The following is a 19291-nucleotide window of genomic DNA, read 5'->3' on the forward strand; positions in this document are numbered from 1 at the left end:
ATCTTGCCAGGGGAAGTATTCCTCAATAAGGTATGGGCATGGGATATTCGTGAGATCTGTATAAAAAAATAAAAAACAGCAAATAATGGTGCAATATATCCCAACAGGAACTAGGTACTATTTTGTAAGAGGTCTATATGGTCCTACTCACGTTTTCCAGAGCTATAAGACTAGCTCTAGTGTGGATGGCATACAATCCCCGCTTATGGGATACATGAAGTTTTGGAGTAGGGGGATAACTGGTTGGTATAAGGACCATATAAAAAAAGAAAAGAAACAATAATAGTGCTTATTGTATAAAAGCTAGAGGTGAAATAATAAAATACCAAGTGGTTAATGGATAAAGCTTGAGTGGTATAATCCCCACCAAGGATTCTTTGGAGTAAAATTCTCACTGGAACAATAAAAACTCTGGTGCCAGGTAAAAATAAGACCTCAAATTACTCCAAAATGACATTATGGTCACGTGACCACTTTTTTTAGTTGGTATAACTTTTTAATAATAATAAATAATAATAAAGTTATACAAAAAAAAAAGTGGTCACATAACTATGACGTCATTTTGGCGCCAAAATCAAGTAATCTGAGGCCTATATAAAGCCAATGTTGTCAGGTACATTTTTTTATCCACCTGTGGCGCCGCCTCCCCCTCCACCTTTTTTTACCCTAGAATTAGATATTTAGCACTTATGTTTTGCGATCTCTTAAAGTATTCTATCTCAACATGTTTACTATTAAAAAAAATTAGCAGTTTCCACGTGCCAAGATATTGTCTTTGTTGAAAAGCCTCAATGTGCTGTTGCGGGATCTTAAGCATGCTTGAAAATCTCTAGCACAGAAAAAATTTAAAAGACTTTTATCACAAGTATGATAATTGCATTTTATATATAAAATGTATTTACATGTTTTCTTTATAACGTGTTGGTACATTTCCTATGCAATCATATTAAATCGACCAAAGAAAAGAGTGAAACTTGCAACTGTGCTCCTGGTGTAACCACATTAAGAGTAGGCAAAGGCATTTGTACGTCTACAAAAAAAATCAAAGGATGTTGAACCAACTGTATTGCTGTATTGCACAAATCATTTAAATAACTGTGGTTTCCATACCTATATAATGTAGGCACTTCATTGCACTGTGTGAAGACCTGAATAGGGCAAGCATGAATTTCTTTTTGATACAGATGTTTGTTGCAGTCATTCTGCCCATTGAAGAAGGTAAGTACGAACTTGTGAAAACAATGTAGAGAGGATAAAACCATGCAGATTTACCAAAGCCTTGATATGTATAATATTTGAACAAGCTTGGGAACCAAATAATACAATTCAGACAAACTGACAGTTAGAAAATATCTACAATTCTATAGTTTGTTCAGTCCAACAAAATTCACTGTTTAATGAACAAATTCAATATCAGTGAAGAATTAAATATAATTAAATGTTGCGAATGTTTGCATCTTTCAAGATAACCCTTTGAGTGCCGTGTGCAGATTCTCTTAGTCCCGCTGAAAAAAAAAATGTTTGCCCCATTAAGAATTTAATTAACGCTTAACATTTTGCAGGTTGGTGCTCTGAAATCATAGGCGGAAGAGTAGCGAATCCTCACTCAAGACCATACATGGCTTTAATTCAATCTAAAACTAGCCTATGTGGTGGGACTTTAATTAAAACCAACTGGGTGTTGACTACAGCTAGCTGTCAAGTGTAAGTATATATTGCTAAATGGAAGGGCTGTTCTACTAAGCAGAGTATGATAATGACACCAACATTATTTTATGGACCCCATGTATGATGTGTGGGCTTCCCCAAACTCCGGCCCTCCAGATGTTGCCGAATTACAACTCCCATGATTCTCAGCCTATCTATTTCATTCATAGAATCATGGGGGTTGTAGTTCAGCAGCATATGTAGGGCCAGAGTTTGGGGAAGACTGCCATAAACTATCAAGAGTTTATGCTTGAGAAACAAGCTTGAGTATTACAAGCACTCTAGAGCTATGTTGGCGCAACATTCTAAAATTATAGCAATCATATGGTAAATAATATATATTGCTAATTACTAAAAATTTTCAGCTCTGTGCCCATAATTGCTTTTATTCTACATAGCCACGGATGGGACGGTTTGAATGGAACATTTAATAAGATTTGTTGGAAATTTGAATGATTTTATTTGGTGAAATTGGCAGTCATTCTAAATCACATTACAAGTAGTTTTCTGTAAAATCGCTTGATGCTTTTTTAGTTGATAAATTATCTGTTTCATTTACTGTACTACAGATAAACCATTAAATGTATAAAAAAAACTAAGCTGCTATTTACCTACTAAAATGGACAATGTGATATATGCAGAGAAATATGGCAGGACGATTATATGTGTCAATGTATTTTTATTATTATTATAAAGTATACTTGATGAGAATTGATTAATTTAATTTCCATGAATTCAGATGCTGAATCTATTGAAATGGAATATTTGTTGTATTATGTGAAGTGTTTTTTCTTCTTTTCAGCAAACATCATAGTGGGTTTGAGGTAATACGTGCAACACAGTGGAAATATAATGTGAGAAACCACATTGAATAGACATGTTCAAAAATGTGAGAAACTGTATTAACACATTTTCATGAATAGTACCAAAAAAATCATCCCAGCAGTTTGTGAAAATCTGTATAGTGAAAATGAGAGCTATGAAGATTTATGACTACATATGGGGTGACAAATTATACCGTGCGTTACGTGGAAATGTCTTGAGAAAAGCTATAACGACCAGATATTGATAATGTACCATCATATAGCCTATTATATTATGATCATTAACCAGTATATTGGTTTAGGGCTAATAGCACTCCAGGTACTGTGCAATCTGAAAAGATAGATACATAATGGTAAAATGTGTATTGCACAGGAATAAGGTAATTGAGGGGTTAAGGAGTATTAATATGTACTGTCAATATGTAGCTTGCGTTGTGCTATTAGTGGACTGCTTACAAGTAGGCTGGCTATTTCAATCTATTTTAAACTATGAATACTCAGACTGAGGTCTTGATTTTATCTTTTCGGATAAAGTTTTCAAATAATTCAAGATTTTTCGGAGATATGACTCCTGTCTAGAGAGCAAAGCTGCATGATTGCCTGCAAGTTGTTCCTCCACCCAAGGTTGGTCAGTACGACCCTAGGTTCGAAGGCGGTCTTTCTTTGGTCATTGTTACTGCTAAATATATATATGTGTACCAGTGCTGCCCTCTGTTATCGTGAGGCCTTCTAGGCTGCCCTCCCATTATACCTGGCTGTCCAATGCCTGTGTGGGTTGTGAGTCCCAGGCTATGGCACTGACGGTGGATCGAAAGTTATCCATTTGTGCCAATTATTGTGTGTGGTAATCCTATGTTTAGGCGTAGCCATAGACAATTGCTCATACCTAAGGTATTGTCGTATTTTACTATATAATAGTTGTGACGATGGGTATTCTTTTTGTTTCCAATGATATGCTAGGAGGTTACGAGCTGCCATGGTTACAATTATCATTAGCTGTCTATCTTGGAAAGGGGTGGTTGTAGGTATTAGTAGAAATAGACCTATACCAGGTGTGATCTTTCCTCGGAGGACCTCCAAGGAGTTACATATTGTCTGGACCTCCGTCCACAACGGTTGTATATTCGGGCAGTGCCACCATATGTGACTCATGGTACCTCTGTGCTGTTCACACCTCCAACATTGTGCTCAGGATAGTGGGTACATTTTGTTTAATTTATCTGATGTGAGGTAACATCTGTAAACCAATTTTTTGTGTGCTTCCACATGCGAGTAGCAGGATGTAATACCCTTTAGTGCTAAGATTGATCGCAACCACTGATCTTTTGTAAAGTGTGTTGCTTGTTCCCTATTCCACTGTGCCATAAAAGAGAAGTCTGGGGTTGTGGCATTATTTCTTAAGGCTGTATGACTGAGTGATAGGGAGCGAGCTTTGACTGGGGCCTTACGACATCTGTCATACAGCACCAACAACTCTTTGTTGGAGTTATCTGCAAGTCGTGGAGTATGTATTACTCGGTCTTTGATTATGCTCTTTAGTTGAACATATGGGAAGATGAAGGATGATGGTAAACTGTATGTGGCTCGTAATTCTGGGAAGGGTATGATTTCCCCCTGTGAACATAGATCATTAATATGGGTAATTCCCAGTTCTGACCATTTTGCTAAAGATAACCATGGTGATATACATTGTAGCGCCTCTATGGGTGCCCATTTTAGGAATTTGTTATTAGTCGCTTGCGGGCGGTGCAACTGGTCCCAAACCTGTATGGTGGCCCTAGTAAGGGGTAATAGTGTGTAGGATTTGTTTCGTAGGTGTTTAGGTGTCCACATATAGTTTATAGCTGAGCTTCCTGTACAGTATTCATTCTCCATGTCAACCCACTGTAGCGTCTTTTTTGGAACATGTAGCTGCTTCTATGACCGCTGCTTTATGGTATTGTAGAACATTAGGGAAGCCCAATCCTCCTGAGTCAACCGGGGTTTGCAGCAGGGAAAGGGGTATGCGGTTTTTTTTTTGTTTTCCCACACAAAAAACGATAATAATCTCTGAATCTGAGTGCTCAGTGAGGGTGAGAGGGGCAGTGGCAACATTCTGAAAACATATAGTAATTTCGGTAGTACCATCATTTTGACAGTATTTATCATGCCTAGCCATGTGATCTGTACATCTTTCCATTTATGTAAAAGCTGCTTACACATTTGAGGGAGTGTGGATATGTTATGCATGGCTGTTCCCCTAGGAGTAGCCGCAAATTTTCCCCTCGGTATGTGATGTGCGTGTGTCTCCAGGCGAAAGTGAAGTGGTTTTGTAGTGTAGTTACAGTTGTAGTCAGTAGCCTGATTGGGAGCGTTTGGGTCTTTGCTTGATTTAGTTTGTAGTACGATAGTTGTCCAAAGTTATGTAGAGCACGCATAAGATGTGGTAGGGATTGCGTGGACTGAGTCATGGATATTAGAACATCATCCGCAAACATGGCCCGTTTGTATTCTGTGTGTCTTATCTGTATTCCCCTGATGTCTATGTTCTTGCGGATTGTGTATGCTAGTGGTTCAAGGCATAACACAAACAACAGGGGGGACAGCGGCCTGTGCCATTTGTGATCTTAAAGGGGTTCATAAGATGCCTCCGCTGGTGACCTTGGCTGCTGGGCTGGAATACAGGGCTAGTACGCCTGTAATGAATGTGGCGGGGAAGCTGAATTTTAGTAGGACTTGTTCCATGTACCTCCAATTCAGTCTATCGAAGGCCTTCTCTGCGTCTTGCGCTAATAGAAGACTTTCCATTTTATGTGTTTCCATATGGGCTAGTATGAGGATTTTCATAGTGTTGTCTGACCCCTGTCTTTGCTTAACAAAACCTGATTGGTCATTATGTGTTATTCAGGTGAGAATGTCTTTTAATCGTTGGGCTAGAAAATTTAGCGTAAATTTTCGTATCGCTATTGAGGAGAGAGATTGGTCGGAAGTTCTGGCATAAATTTGCCCGTTTTACAGGTTTGGGCAGTGTGGAAATATGTGCGAGTAGCATGTCCGGAGGCATAGACCCTGTTATAAGCAGTGATTTAAGAGGTCTGTTAAGTGAGGTATCAGTAGGTCGGAGAATGTTTGATAATATACGTTAGTAAAGCCATCCGGTCCTAGGGATTTGTGTGTGGGCAATTTAGATGTTTAGTATTTCTGTGCTAGTGATGGGGCGAGTAAGGGTCTCCACTTTTGCTTCCGTGAGTTTGGGTAGATCAATGTCAGCTAAGAAGTGTTGTATCTGATTTTCTGAAGGGACGAGAGTAGATTCTTGCTTCTCTAAATTGTAAAGTGAGCTATAATAATTTGCGACAATATATCAACATTTTAAAAATCGAAATACTAAATTATTTTGAAATTTTATTACCAAAATATTAAATCATTTGAAAAATGGTAAATCGAGGTCTATGTCTTTAGTAAAAAATTATTATGAAAAGTGGTTAAAACAAACACGTGGCCTATGGGCAGTAGTTGAATTATATAATGCATTTATGCTAGAGTTGATAGTAATTTATTACTTATCAGGCACCTGCATGAAAGTGGTTTCATGGCTGCCCATAAGGCAAGAGTGCTCACAGCCAAGGGTAAAAGTCCATGAAGTGCAATAAGGGGAAAACTGGCTTAGTGACACTCCTCCAGTATTCTGTCTCTCAAATGTATTATCGAAGGACATCTTCAAGGGACATGTGTGCCAGAATAAAACAAAAAATCCATTGCTGCAATGCACTTTTAGAATTCAATATTTATTGAGCATCGAATGACCTAGGTATACAGTTTCCATGACTGGCAACATTATCAGACAATGACTTGCGCAGACATAGTCAATTTTAACATACAATCTTATCAGAAGACAGTTCATAATCGAAGAACATGGCTCTCTAACGGTAGTTCACCGTGATTGTATGTTTATCAAGATCATCAAGGAGTCTGTTTACATTAATGCCTATTATCAGTGACAGAACAATAAAACATTGAAGGAAAGGAAACGTCAAGAGAAAAAAAGAGAGGGACTATAGGGGGAGAGATCATGAGAGAGGAAAAGGGAGTAGGGTAGCCACCATGGAGGGGAGCATGTATACTTTTTTGTTCACCTAGAGGGAGACCCACCCCCAGTCACCACAGAGCTCCGCACTATGTGGTCAAGAGGTTTGTAGCAACCCCTTGAAAGTCAGACTCAGAGTCCTCCAGTCCAGTCCAGTGTAGCCATATATCTCTGGTAGCTATCTCAGGCTGACAAAACTAATTATTTAATTGATCAGATGTCCTCCTCTCTCGAAATAAAGTCCCTAATATTTGGGGTTGAGCCCCTCCTCCAATTCGCCGCTATCAAGCTTTGAGCTGCATTAATCTTTTCAGGGGTAGGATACCAGTGGATGAGGATATTGTACCCTGTTTCCTGGTATTTAGTGCATATAAAGGATTTATGGTTAAGTAAAAATCTTGTACCACTGTCTGTCATCAATAGAAATGCCAAGGTCTCTCTCCAAGTATCCTGTATAAAAAGGGAGGGGAGAGATCTCTAAGGAGTTTAGTAGTGTATCGTATAGTAATTAGATATCGTGTGAAGGTGGGTTAAATTGTAAGCATATTTGTTCAAAGGGTGTTAGTGCCCTTTCAGCATCTGAATAGCAGAGCAGTTAGTAAGTGAAGTTTGTAAGTTGGAAGTAGTTAAATTTCAACATCAGTCCATCAGTGATGTCGCTGTTCCTTTAGTGTGTGTATCTGTAAGTCTTAATGGATATGGGAGATTAGGTGAGGATCTAAGTGCAAAGGAATTTGCTATGGAAAAGTCTGGATTGTATGTGAGCATGGAGCAATGTCGGGGAGACCTCCCCTGTTTTTTGGTCATGTGAGATGAATCTGCTAAGGGTCTGTGTGAAGGAAATGGCAAGGTATTAGAATGGGCATAGTTTGCAGAAGGAATAGGATACATGGGAGAATATTCATCTTGAGCACCAACCATTTTATGAGCAGGAAAGTCCAGTTCTGAAGAGCCATCTAACAGAGGAGAGGTGAGAAATTGATGTAATAAGCTTTATTAAGGTCGAAGGTTATGTTTATCCCAAAGTATTTAATAGACTCCCTGTACCATTGGTATGGATATTGGTTTTCCAGTTCTTGGGCGAGTTTGGTGTCGAAAGTTTTATAACTTCAGATTTTGAGTAGTTTATCCTAAGATTTCATAGTTGTGCAAAGGCATCACATTCAGCCATGACAACAGGAAGAAAGCATGCAGGGTTGGTAAGGAGAAAAAGTAGATCTACATTTGCTGCAATTTTGTTGCTGTTAGTGGAGGATGTGAATACCAGTGATGCCTGGATTAGCTCTGAATGCATTGAAAAAGGGCTCCAGGATCATTTTTTTTTACATTCTTTATTTGTGTTTGAGTGGTAGACAGTGACATATACAGACAGTGGTATTCAACAAACATAAGCAGTAGTATGACCATAGTAGAATCAGCATTGGCAACATTGGTGAGACATAGGTTCCGCTAGGTACTCTGCAAATATACAATTATTCATGGAGGAGGAAGTACTTGAGTAGAGTGTTGCGGTGGGTGCGAGCCTGTTTGTGGCCAAGTGCATGGAGGTTGCTAGCCATTGAATGTGGCTGGGGAGCCCCAGTCTCGTCTGTGGTAAACCACCTACAGTCCCTAGTTCCATGTGTCCATCTGCCATCTGTCCATTTCAATGACATGAAAATCCAGGTACACACAAGCTGTTCTTAACACCATATGTAACATGGTAGTGATTTCCACTATTACATGGGAAATAAATGTAAGTTCTTACTTTTTGGGGAAGGGAAAGGACATTCACATTAGATTAGCTCAATATATCATCAAAATTGATAGCAGCATGATATTGATAAATCTGTTTGAAAGATATAAAGATATAAAATAAATGAATCAATGGTTAATAGATAATGCTGGAGTCTGAATCAACTGCCAGGCAAGGTTTATAGGCCAAACGTCAGAATAAAAAGAATGCAAGAGCATCCCATACATTGCACACAAAAAAAAAAACTAAATAAAAGACTTGTATGGGATGGTGATTCTGTATGTGGATACAGGGTGAGTAGTTAGGGTTACCATATCCGCCATGTTTTCAGGGACACATAATTTTGCCATATTTATGAAAACGAATGAAAAGTGTTACCCTGCAGTATGTATAATGCATATTCTGAAGGATTCTTCATTTCCTAATTACTTAACCTCATACCCCTTCTTCTGAATTCTACATACTACAGGGCAACCCTTCTCCTGTACCATAAATGTGTATACGTGATATGTGTCCCTGAAAACATGGTGAATATGAGTATCAAAGTGTCAACCGGTTGTGATGTGGGAGGTGTCAAATAAATTCTGAATTGCTTGACATTTTTTCGACTATTTGCCCTCAATGCAAATAATGTTCACTCACTTTCACTTGACCTTGACTCTAAGAATCTGAGACTGACTACTCTGAGCTTAAGTCGAAATACCATCAAAACCATTTAAACCATGGGTCGTCAACCTGGTCCCTACCGCCCGTTAGTGGGCGTTTCAGGATTCCAGGTGGGCGGTAGGGATTTTTTTAATTTTGAGAGATTGGGTGAGCGGGCGGGCGGGTGCGAGCCAGCGGTACCCCTGTGACCGGGTACCGCCATCACCACCTGCGGCCCCGGCCCGCACAGCAAACCGCCGGGGCCGCATATGGAGGGGTCCATTAGGTGGCCCATGCTGTCAGGGCCACCCGATGGATGTGGATTGCGAGGGGGCCCGGTCAGTGCTGGGAGCTTTACAGCGTGACCGGGCCCCCTGTGATTACATCATCTCTACTGGGAGGAAGTGATTCCCCGGTCACTCCTCGCAGCATACAGAGAGCCTGCGCGGGAGCAAGGAGGAGAAGGGAGTCAGAGTGGGAACTCTGACTCCCAGCCACCTGAGCCACCACTGGACCCCAGGGAAAGTCACCCTCCTGCACCTTAAAGGTAGGAAACAGGAGGGTGACTTAAATATAATGTGTGTGTTTGTTTGTGTATGTGTCTTTGTATGTATGTATGTGTCTGTATGTATGTGTGTCTTATGTATGTGTCTTTGTATGTATGTTGTGTCTTTGTATGTGTCGTGTGTGTGTGTGTGTGTCTGCATATATGTGTGTATGTATGTGTGTCTTGTATTTGTATCTATGTCTTGTGTGTTTGTATGTCTTGTGTGTGTCTGTCTGTATGTATGTGTCTGTATGTATGTGTGTCTTTGTATGTGTCTTGTATGTGTGTGTGTGTGTCTGTCTGTATATATGTGTGTATGTATGTGTGTCTTGTCTTTGTATGTATGTGTTGTGTGTATGTGTCTTTGTATGTATGTGTGTCTTGTGTCTGTCTGTGTGTGTGGATGTGTCTTTGTATGTATGTCTTATGTGTGTGTCTTTGTATGTGTGTGTCTGTATGTGTGTATGTATGTGTGCCTGTCTGTTATAGTGGGCTATAGTAAGTAATAGTAAGTGGGATACCTAGCTCAGCCTTCCTACTGGGCATTGCTATAAGGAAGGTTAAAAAAAATTAGAAAAGGGGGGGAAAAAGGTGGGTAGGGGAATTGAGGAGGGAGAGGAGGGGAGCTGATGCACAGATGAGAAATCATATTATGAGCAAATAGAGAAGTCGTCTGAATATCACCGAAAGAGGAGACCTTAGTTTGTTCCTTACGAAAATCGAACCAGATATCAAATATTTAGTCTCGCAGCATCAACCTCAAGGATCTCATTAATCACTAGTAAAGGTATTTTCAATTTACTTTATTGTTTTCTCATTAAACTTTCTAAAGTTAAAAACATTATAAACGGGGGCGGAGTTTACCTGCCAAGCAAACCAGACGTGCCTGCAAACCAGACGTGCCTTAGGCCAAGATTCGGGTTTAAACGCCCGACCACCCGAGCTTACCAGCTGTGGACAACGTTATTCCTGACCAGAAGGCAATGCTGCATCGGGGGATACCAGATCTGAGACCCCCCATGGCTGAACCGTCCACATCGAAGCCCGCGGCTTACACGGGTGGGAGCCGAGGAGAGACGGCCGCTCTCCCGGTTCTCTGGCTGAAGAGGGAGCACTCTCACGGTCCCCCCCCCCGTGGTCTGGTGGGGGATATCCCGGTCCCTGCCGATTTAGGAGACCACGGCCCTGGACAAATCAGTGGAAGCGGTGACACACTCAGGCAGAACATGAGCGGCTGCACCCAAGATGGCGGACGCGGCTAAGTCCACTACACGCGGCATGCAAAGGTTACAATCTGAGGCAGCAGGCCCTAATTCCAATGCGACCGACACAATTGAGGAGATATTTAACAAATTTTGGGCAAAGCTGGCACACAGAGCAGAGCAAACTGCATCTACACAAGAGTCACCCACGGGTGAACGCAAAGGCAGCAGGAGGAGGCGCGGGAAACCCCTGGAAGGTGGGAAGATGTCCCAAGCTCATACAACAAGCAGATGCTACCCACCCGGACGGAGAGTGCAGAGGGCCTTAATCGGCAAGTACAAACTACCCCCACAGAGGGCTGCAACATACACACGACAGCCTAAACCGAGAGCATGCAATGCCCACCCAAACGGGAAGATCACAGACCCCAGAAGACTCCAAGGTCATCACCAAGAGGTACCAACTCCTCCAAGACCCCGGGGCAGAACTGACACCTCGTTTCCACATCATCACACTACTTGCCACTCGGACAGGGGCAGAGAACAGAGGAGTACCTGCCAGAGGGGCTACAACGGGACCCACCCAGTACCAACCCAACATGGCACACTTACTAGGGAACACAAGCAGGGAACTGGGCTCAGCACGCAGTCTCTCCTGCCTCTGAGTGACGCACGCCTGCCGGACAAGAAGTCGGCTGGCCTCCGTTGGCCCACCTGTGGGATCGGATGAAAGACTATCCTGAAATGTCCTACCATACCGCTGCGGGGACATTTGCTCACCACAGGGCGCTTTAGTACCCAGCAGCTAAGTACCAGAGATACCGCTGATTTACCATTGATTATTGCTTAGCATGCAACACCATTTTTATCTTGTCGCCTCACCCTGCCTATATCGACACAATCTATTTACACAATCCTAAAGGTGCACTTCTCTACTTGCTGGCTAGCTCGAAGAGGGACTCATATCTGGGGGACCCCAGAGGACTTTAGCATAGTATCTGCTTATCATAATTTGGTATATACAGCTGCCGTATCACTGTACTGTTAACCATTCCAGTTTTATTTGTATTTTTTCTCCAGGCACTAGCACACCCATGTTAGATGATCTCCTATCTGCTTAGTTGTTACTTAAGCAATTCACCTAGCCATGTAGCAGACCTGCACCAGTCCTTACAACCCAATGCAGCATGATCAGCCAGAATTTAATATGTCTAGCAGTCCACCACTCTTGACTATCACTCAGGTAGTAAACACATGATATATCTCACACCCTATAGCTACCTAATACACTGCCCACGAATATGTAGACAATTACATGCCTGCCTGTTAGTAAAATTGAAAAAACATTATAAACATGCATTAAGTAGAAATAAAAAGATAAATGTACTTACATTTATTTTTTTTTAAAAACACCCTCCTTTCTAAAAAATATTCTGCACTTGTGCGAAAACTGGTGGGCGGTAAGGTAAGGAAATTTTTTCAACCAAAAAGATGCATTAGTGGGCGGTAGGTAGAAAAAGGTTGACTACCACTGATCTAGACAAATGTAAATTGTATAATACTACAAATAAAACAAATCTAAAAGTGGAATTGTTTATTACAATGTATCCATTAAAATTTAATGTGTTTGCTTTACAAGTGACAAGTCAACAACGGTTTACCTTGGTGTCCATTCGAGAACTGACAAAAGCCAAACACACCAGTTTAAGATTTCAAGATCTATTCCACATCCCAAGTTCAATAATAATAAACATGTGAATGATATCCAGCTGTTACAGGTAAGGGGATCTTATGGCATACTACTGCTCTTTCATTATCTTCCTCTTTGGGAGTATCAATTTTCTCATTCTTACCAATGTCCTACACAGCCAATTTCCTTAAAGAAACCCTATAGTATCAGGAATACTAATATGTAGCCCAGACACTATATTTCTAAAAACTCTGTTTAGGTACCGGTCCCCTTGTCCCCCATTAAAAAGGTGGTTTACTTCCATTATTTCCTGTGCCGCCACTTTGGCTGAGATCATACATTTTTTTTATCTCTAAAAAGGCAGTGTTTACAATAAAAGGCCTGCAGGGACAGACACCAGAACAACTACAATAAGCTGCACCCACATATCAACTTTATAAATACCAGTTTTGCCAACAAATTTTAGAATTAGAATGTATCAGTGGCAATAAGGTCAATTCTGTCTCTATCCTATAACCCTACATTTGTAGGTTAAGCTGTTAAGTAGAAATATTGAAAATGGTTATATATATTTAAAATAGTTTTGATCGTCGGGTTCAAAGGATTCCTAACCCATTGACCAGAAAGCAAAATGGGGTCCTCATCTAATTCCAGAGGGTTCATAATGGCTGGAACCATAAAATTGTTTGATCCAGGCTCTGGTAAGTGATCACAATAAATCAGCCACCACTTTAGCACTGTCTTCCTATATGCAATGGAGGACCCCCTAACACTGGGAAGAGTCTAATTATGGTATCTTGCTGGATTAGTGCTGTTATGTGTTATGCAACAATTGAGGATGAGGAATTATTATGGAAATAAATGTAAAATCGAAGAATAGGTCAATTCAAATGAATGTCATGTATGTAATAATAATCCCATTAAAACAGGTTAAGAGCTAAGTTTGTTATTTCCAGATCTTACTGGTGCAGTTAGTCTTTTCATACATCGGCACTCCTGATGATCCCGGCAACGGTCACCGGGGGAAACGTGCGTCGGGTGCTTACCTTTGTATTTCCTTAACCAGGAGGTTGTCAAACTTTACTCCAATATCTGACAACTCCTGACACCTCTAGCCTCCTGTGTTTGGGATTTTGCACCTTTTACTGGTTTTCTCTAGGTGGGTCTCTTCATTACGTCTAGATTTGTTTAGGCATTGGCCAATTTGTTTAATCTAATTTTATACTACTCTTATACTGGAACATGTTATGGCTGACAAATACGCAGGAACTAGTTATTTGGCTAAACTTTTAGACTATTACAGGGACCAACCGACACACGCACCTTCCCTGCTGCCCCAGATTTATATTTATACTAAGGTTTTTGACGCACACAATTGCCTCATGAACTATTTTTCGTTAAAATTTAAAACTAAAATTCTTTGCAGAACTTCGGCTACAAAGTGGCAATTCCCTATAGAGTTATGTACGGCTATACAGTGAACACTAGTGGTGAATTGGTAACATTGTTATCTACATTCTCACAACTAGATACTTTTTAGATAGTTTGTTTCATCTTGTACCAAACTATCTCTCACATATGTAGTGCCCTTTACCATCTAGGAGTAACCAGATTATTTTAACTACATTTACGGTATCTTCTTTATATCATCATTATTATTATTATTTTCGTTTGTACGTATCATCCACATATTATCTACACCCCTCCTCTCTCTTTCTATTTCTGATTCTTTAATTTTTCTATAGCGAGTATATTTTGCATTATCCATTAATATCCCTGGGTCTGTGAACTATTTTTTATGATATGTATTACAAGTTACTTTTTAGTGATTGTTTCACCATAATCTCCTTGTAATTCATATCTATCTAAGTGCTAAAACCCTTAATTTTAGTGGTGGAATATCCAATGTAACCACCATCAGTTAAGACAGTTACAGACAAGAAACATCTCTATCTGTCTATAATACATCGAGTTCCATTTTAGTTTTTGGTTCATTTAGTGCAAAAACAAGCAATTAAATATGAGACATATAAAAATTAACCATACACAGGGCATACAAATGATTACATTTATATATTTATATTTCATTTATATTAAAGCACAGAAAACCTATAGTAATATATTTTGCCCATTATGCCCTGCTAACTGTATGGATACCATATATGAAGTGAATATTAATTTATATGATGATGTGCTTATTCTCTACAGTGAGGGAATCAGCCAATATCACACGTAAATCCCATTCTGGCATGTGTGTGTGGATTGAATAAGAAATAAGCACCCCATGACAATCATATATGGTTTAGAAGAGGCAAACATACCTCTAAGTTTATTTATTTACACGTTACTTTTTAAATATTTAAAGTGTTACTTTGAGCATCGTAACCGCTGCAGCCTGCTGTAATGTTTATAATGCCAAGACTAACCTGGCACTGCTCCTTGATAAGGAGACAAACCATTTTGCAATAGTATGCCTCTTATCTGGGTCCTCAATGCCAGCTGAACCGCATAGGGCTTGTGCAGAGCAGCAGAAGCTGGATGCATATCATGCTGGTCATTCACTGGGTGACAGTGTCAGTGTTAGCATTCACAGCCAATAAATAAAAGTCTATGCACTGAATATGCACAGAACAAACATTATCCCACCCAGACCTCTCATTGTGGACTGGTTAATGTTGCTGTCAGAGGTGGAGTTACACATCCTTCAGCTAACCTAAATATCTCAATAGGTGCAGCAGTTCATTCTGGGCCTGGAACATGACCCCTCCAAAGCACAGAAGTGGTCATGGTGCTTGAAGAAACCTTTAATTATAGTAACTCCTCGATAACCCCAGTTGGGAATGTAGTTCATCTCTGTATCTGGACAAACTAAGCCTTATAAAATGCCAAGGCCTTCTTATTGCATTGTTCTACAGCCTTAGCGTGTACAATTAAGATCTTTGTTAGATCTCATCCACACACTGGTTTATGACTCTCACAGGTCATCTTGAAAACTATTTTCTTCCTTTTAAAAAAAGAGCACTATTTAATCCCAGCTTGGGATAAGGCTTTGAAAAAACAATATTATCTCATATAACTGTATTTTGAGGGACTGCTTTCAAGCACCATGACGTGGCACAGAAGAAAAGGATGGACCCAAACGTCAATCTTGGAGAATGCTTGGTTTCAGACACCTAATCACCATCTCAAACTCAACTCAGGGACTTACAGACTGGGTCAGGACTCGGGCACATGCACAGAGCAGGATTTCACGGAGATGTCTAATGCATCATTCATGTTACTGAGTCGGCTTACTGCATTTCACTTTGAACAGGAGACCGTTAATGCACATTTAAGGTTTACTTTTGACTCAGTTTCTGCCATAATAATTGGTACCCTTAGGTAACTTGGACATCCTGGAACAAACCCCAGAAAGACAATTTGTGGCCAAAACAGTAATTTTGATTTTAATTTTGTTTGTATAAAAACTCTTATTTTTTTCAGCTTTCTAAGAATGCAACTCTAAACAATGCTGTGAAGATCCTACCATTGCCAATAACATTTAAAGAAATTAAAGCAGGGACAATGTGTGAAACGGCCGGATGGGGAGCATACAGCAATAAAAGCTCCCTTTCTTCAGACAAACTAATTGAAGTCAAATTAACAGTGCTGGACAGAAAGACATGTAATTCTGCATTTCAACCTACATTCAAAGTTACAAGTGACATGATGTGCACCTGAGATCAGCAAGAGAAGGGCCTTTGTTATGTAAGTAACATAACGCATCGCTATATAGAGTAAGATACATTGGCTTAAAAAGAACAACTTTCTAAAGATTTTAAAGGTTAAGGAACTCTGAAATGTTGCTTTTTTAGACATATTGAATATTATATTGATATATTTTGAAAATGTCTTTTAGAACCTCAGAAAAAGGACAGGGTTTAGAATGCATTATAGCAAGTCGGGTTTCAGAGGCAAAAAAAATAAAAAATCTGTCTGGATCATGGAGATAATGGCATTATATGACAAGCAAGAGTAAGGTATAGAAGCATCTCATCAAGCGTGAAAGACCCACAAAAATACAAATGTTCCATAAGGGAAAATGACTGCATTAAGGACCTTACTAAAAAGGGGGAACAATTAGCAGTCTTCTGGGAGTGGAAACGGGCACTAGATAGTCTAATTAACAAACCTACGTTGCCATTCCCTGTTGGAATTCCACTGGAGAGCATTGGTGCTAATTGTCCAACTAGACCATATGCTACTTTTGTGGTTTCTCTTCCAACAGAATGCTAACAAACTACAAAATAAACTATAAACTACAATGGAATGGGTGAATTCATCACAATATACAGATAAAATTAACCCAAGACAGAAGGGAATCCCATGCTAACAAAGTGAGCACTGACGATGAATGTGACATAATCTCCATAATAAATATTTAAAAGAAAACATAGCATAACATGAAATATGGTTAAGACAAGTTATAGGCGATGTTCAATGTTTTATCAATGGTGTCACTTCCAGTAAGTGATGGGTTAATATTATTCAATTCCTGGGCACAAATATCTTTAAAAAAGTATAACTGCACAAGACTTCCAAGACTTCTTGGATACTGGTTATAGTCTCCAGCAGGCAATGTATCTTCTCTTCCAATTTAGGTTGTTTACTTGTATATTTTAGACCAGAGATAGGCACCCTTTGGCACCCCAGATGTTATGGACTACATCTCCCTTGATGCTTTGCCAGCATGTGGGTGTAAGAGCATTATGGGAGATGTAGTCCAAAACATCTGGAGTGCCGAAGGACCTGGACCTGGAAAAAGTCTCCATTTCAGCTAAAGTCACAGAGTTTATTGAATAACCTTACGATTATCATATTGGATCAATATGTTAAGATAGATACAAGGGTTCTGTACTAGGTGGTCAAGTAATGTCAATAAGCAGTATTGATTAGAAGTAGTATATATAGATACAAACATCAATGAGATAAGCATGGTGTAGGATGGACAAGGGTATAAGAGGAGGAAATGAAACCAGGAAAATGATCTATTCGCTAGCTTCAGTAAAAGGAAAGAAATCAAGGATTAATTTGAGCTAGCTTCGCTGAGTATTTACAAAAAGATGACTCTCTGTATAACTGCCCAAATGCTGTGCATTAAATAGATTACTAGGTAGATTATAATTTGAATAAACTAAAATATGCACGCATGTCAACATGTTTATCTGTTAAAAACATTACAAAACTTTGCTCAAAGTGCTTTCCGTATGATCTCAAATGGATATCAAAAAAGAGTAAGATGACAAAAAAATGTAAACTTTTATTATACTACAATATTTTTTATTTTACATGACACTTAAATTAGTACATTGATGTAGAATAAAAATCTATGGATATACGTATTTTTTTTTTTCAATTTAAAATTTTTCTTTTAATATGCTTGATGCTCTTTTAGCCAATTCTTTATCTGTTGTTCCTTTGTAAGCCACTACATCCTTTCTTAGATAATATCTATGACTAAGAAGTTGAACTGAAATATGTAAGCTTGTTTGACTGTTCTCTTGTGCTTTGTTATGTGTGGTTTATACTTTTACTGCTTTGATTGGAATAGTGATAAAACTGCCAACTTTAAGCTGATCGGTCAATTGGGCAGGTAGTGCAGGACATTTTATTTGCTCTCTATGTGGAAATCATTTTCTTGAAACACCGCCTTGGGCACAAATGCATTCACCCGCATTTTGGATTATTTTTGTGGTTTTTTTCTTGTTAAAAAAGAAAATATAAGAACTCTGAGAGCAGGCAAAAGCTTAGAGAAATTCAGTATCTTGCCGTTTGGTAAAACCCCGCTCAGGTCTCAAATGTTTTTGCTCATTTGTGCAATTACAGAGAAAACCAATACCATTTGCATATCAGACTGATCTAGCCCATACGGCCAGTCCACAACCTAAATAGCAGCAAGTTTCAATATCCTCTATTTTTGCGTCAATTGTTTTTGTTAAATACAGAGTAGCTCAAGATCATATATTGACTGGAAATGTTCTCATTACTATTTTTGTTAACATTACTATCGATTTCTCATTTCAGGGTGATGCTGGAGGTCCATTAATTTGCAAACGTGTTTTCGCTGGTATCTCTTCAGTTGGCTCTGTCATTTGTGGCCTTCCCAATATTGCCAATGTCTATACTCGTCTTACCAAAGACTATATTAAATGGATTAAAAAAGAAACTAAATAGAACACAGAACAATTTCAGAAAATTCATGTTTTTTCCTATTTTTCTTCTTTTTGCTAAATCACGTAGATAAATGTTTGTTGCTTAACCTCCCACCAAATAGTGTTATTGCTTAGTTTTTTCTGTTCAATTAGTAGTACCAATTTATTTACATGTTGTTGTATGATGTTTTTCACAACTCCAGAACTAGCCTCTTACTAGTGTTACTGATGTAACCATCCTTTTTAAAAAGGAAAGTTAAACAGACATGTTTAATAAAGAAATGCCAGATATAAACGTATGCATGTAGTATGTGAGCTAGATGTTACTTTACATTATCGGGACCCACTTATACGGGCTGGGTTATATCTGTGAAAGGATTATAGGCCATGGGGCATCTGGCTGGGTGAAAGGGTTAAAAACTAAATATGTGGAGTTTGTTTAAAAGTCGTTTTTCTTTTAACGGAATGCGTGAGTTCTATTATCTGTGTCAACGTATAACGTATGTGCAAGGTGCAAAACTTAACCAAAGTACTGATGCAGAGAGCCTGTAGCATAGCAAACGAAACCATATTATAACAGTAGAATAGGAGTATGGTAGTAGATTTAAGTTACTAGTAAAACCGTTTGTTTTTTTACAATGATTGGTGAGATGCAAGAGTGGCTATAGCTACATGCAATGTATT

The 19291-nt window shown here is 39.3% G+C and overlaps 1 protein-coding gene across 1 annotated transcript; it reads left to right on the plus strand.

The window, feature by feature from the left end:
* The first annotated feature begins 1151 nt into the window (after positions 1 to 1151).
* On the plus strand, positions 1152 to 18661 carry LOC134612515 (granzyme A-like). Its single transcript, XM_063456895.1, has 5 exons — positions 1152 to 1218; positions 1563 to 1704; positions 12366 to 12504; positions 15900 to 16163; positions 18480 to 18661. Exons 1-4 carry the CDS (start codon positions 1164 to 1166, stop codon positions 16134 to 16136), a joined length of 573 nt encoding a protein of 190 aa, XP_063312965.1. The 5' UTR covers positions 1152 to 1163; the 3' UTR covers positions 16137 to 16163; positions 18480 to 18661.
* The last annotated feature ends 630 nt before the right edge of the window (positions 18662 to 19291 follow it).

Source organism: Pelobates fuscus, chromosome 5 (genome assembly GCF_036172605.1).
Source record: "Pelobates fuscus isolate aPelFus1 chromosome 5, aPelFus1.pri, whole genome shotgun sequence".
NCBI lineage: Eukaryota > Metazoa > Chordata > Amphibia > Anura > Pelobatidae > Pelobates > Pelobates fuscus.

What these genes read in the sequence shown, in the direction of transcription:
- LOC134612515 (XM_063456895.1), top strand. Translation starts at nt 1,164, where the DNA reads ATGAATTTCTTTTTGATACAGATGTTTGTTGCAGTCATTCTGCCCATT. An exon ending in CATTCTGCCCATTGAAGAAG is followed by an intron (nt 1,219 to 1,562) that starts GTAAGTACGAAC and finishes AACATTTTGCAG; the next exon opens with GTTGGTGCTCTGAAATCATA. An exon ending in ACTACAGCTAGCTGTCAAGT is followed by an intron (nt 1,705 to 12,365) that starts GTAAGTATATAT and finishes TTGCTTTACAAG; the next exon opens with TGACAAGTCAACAACGGTTT.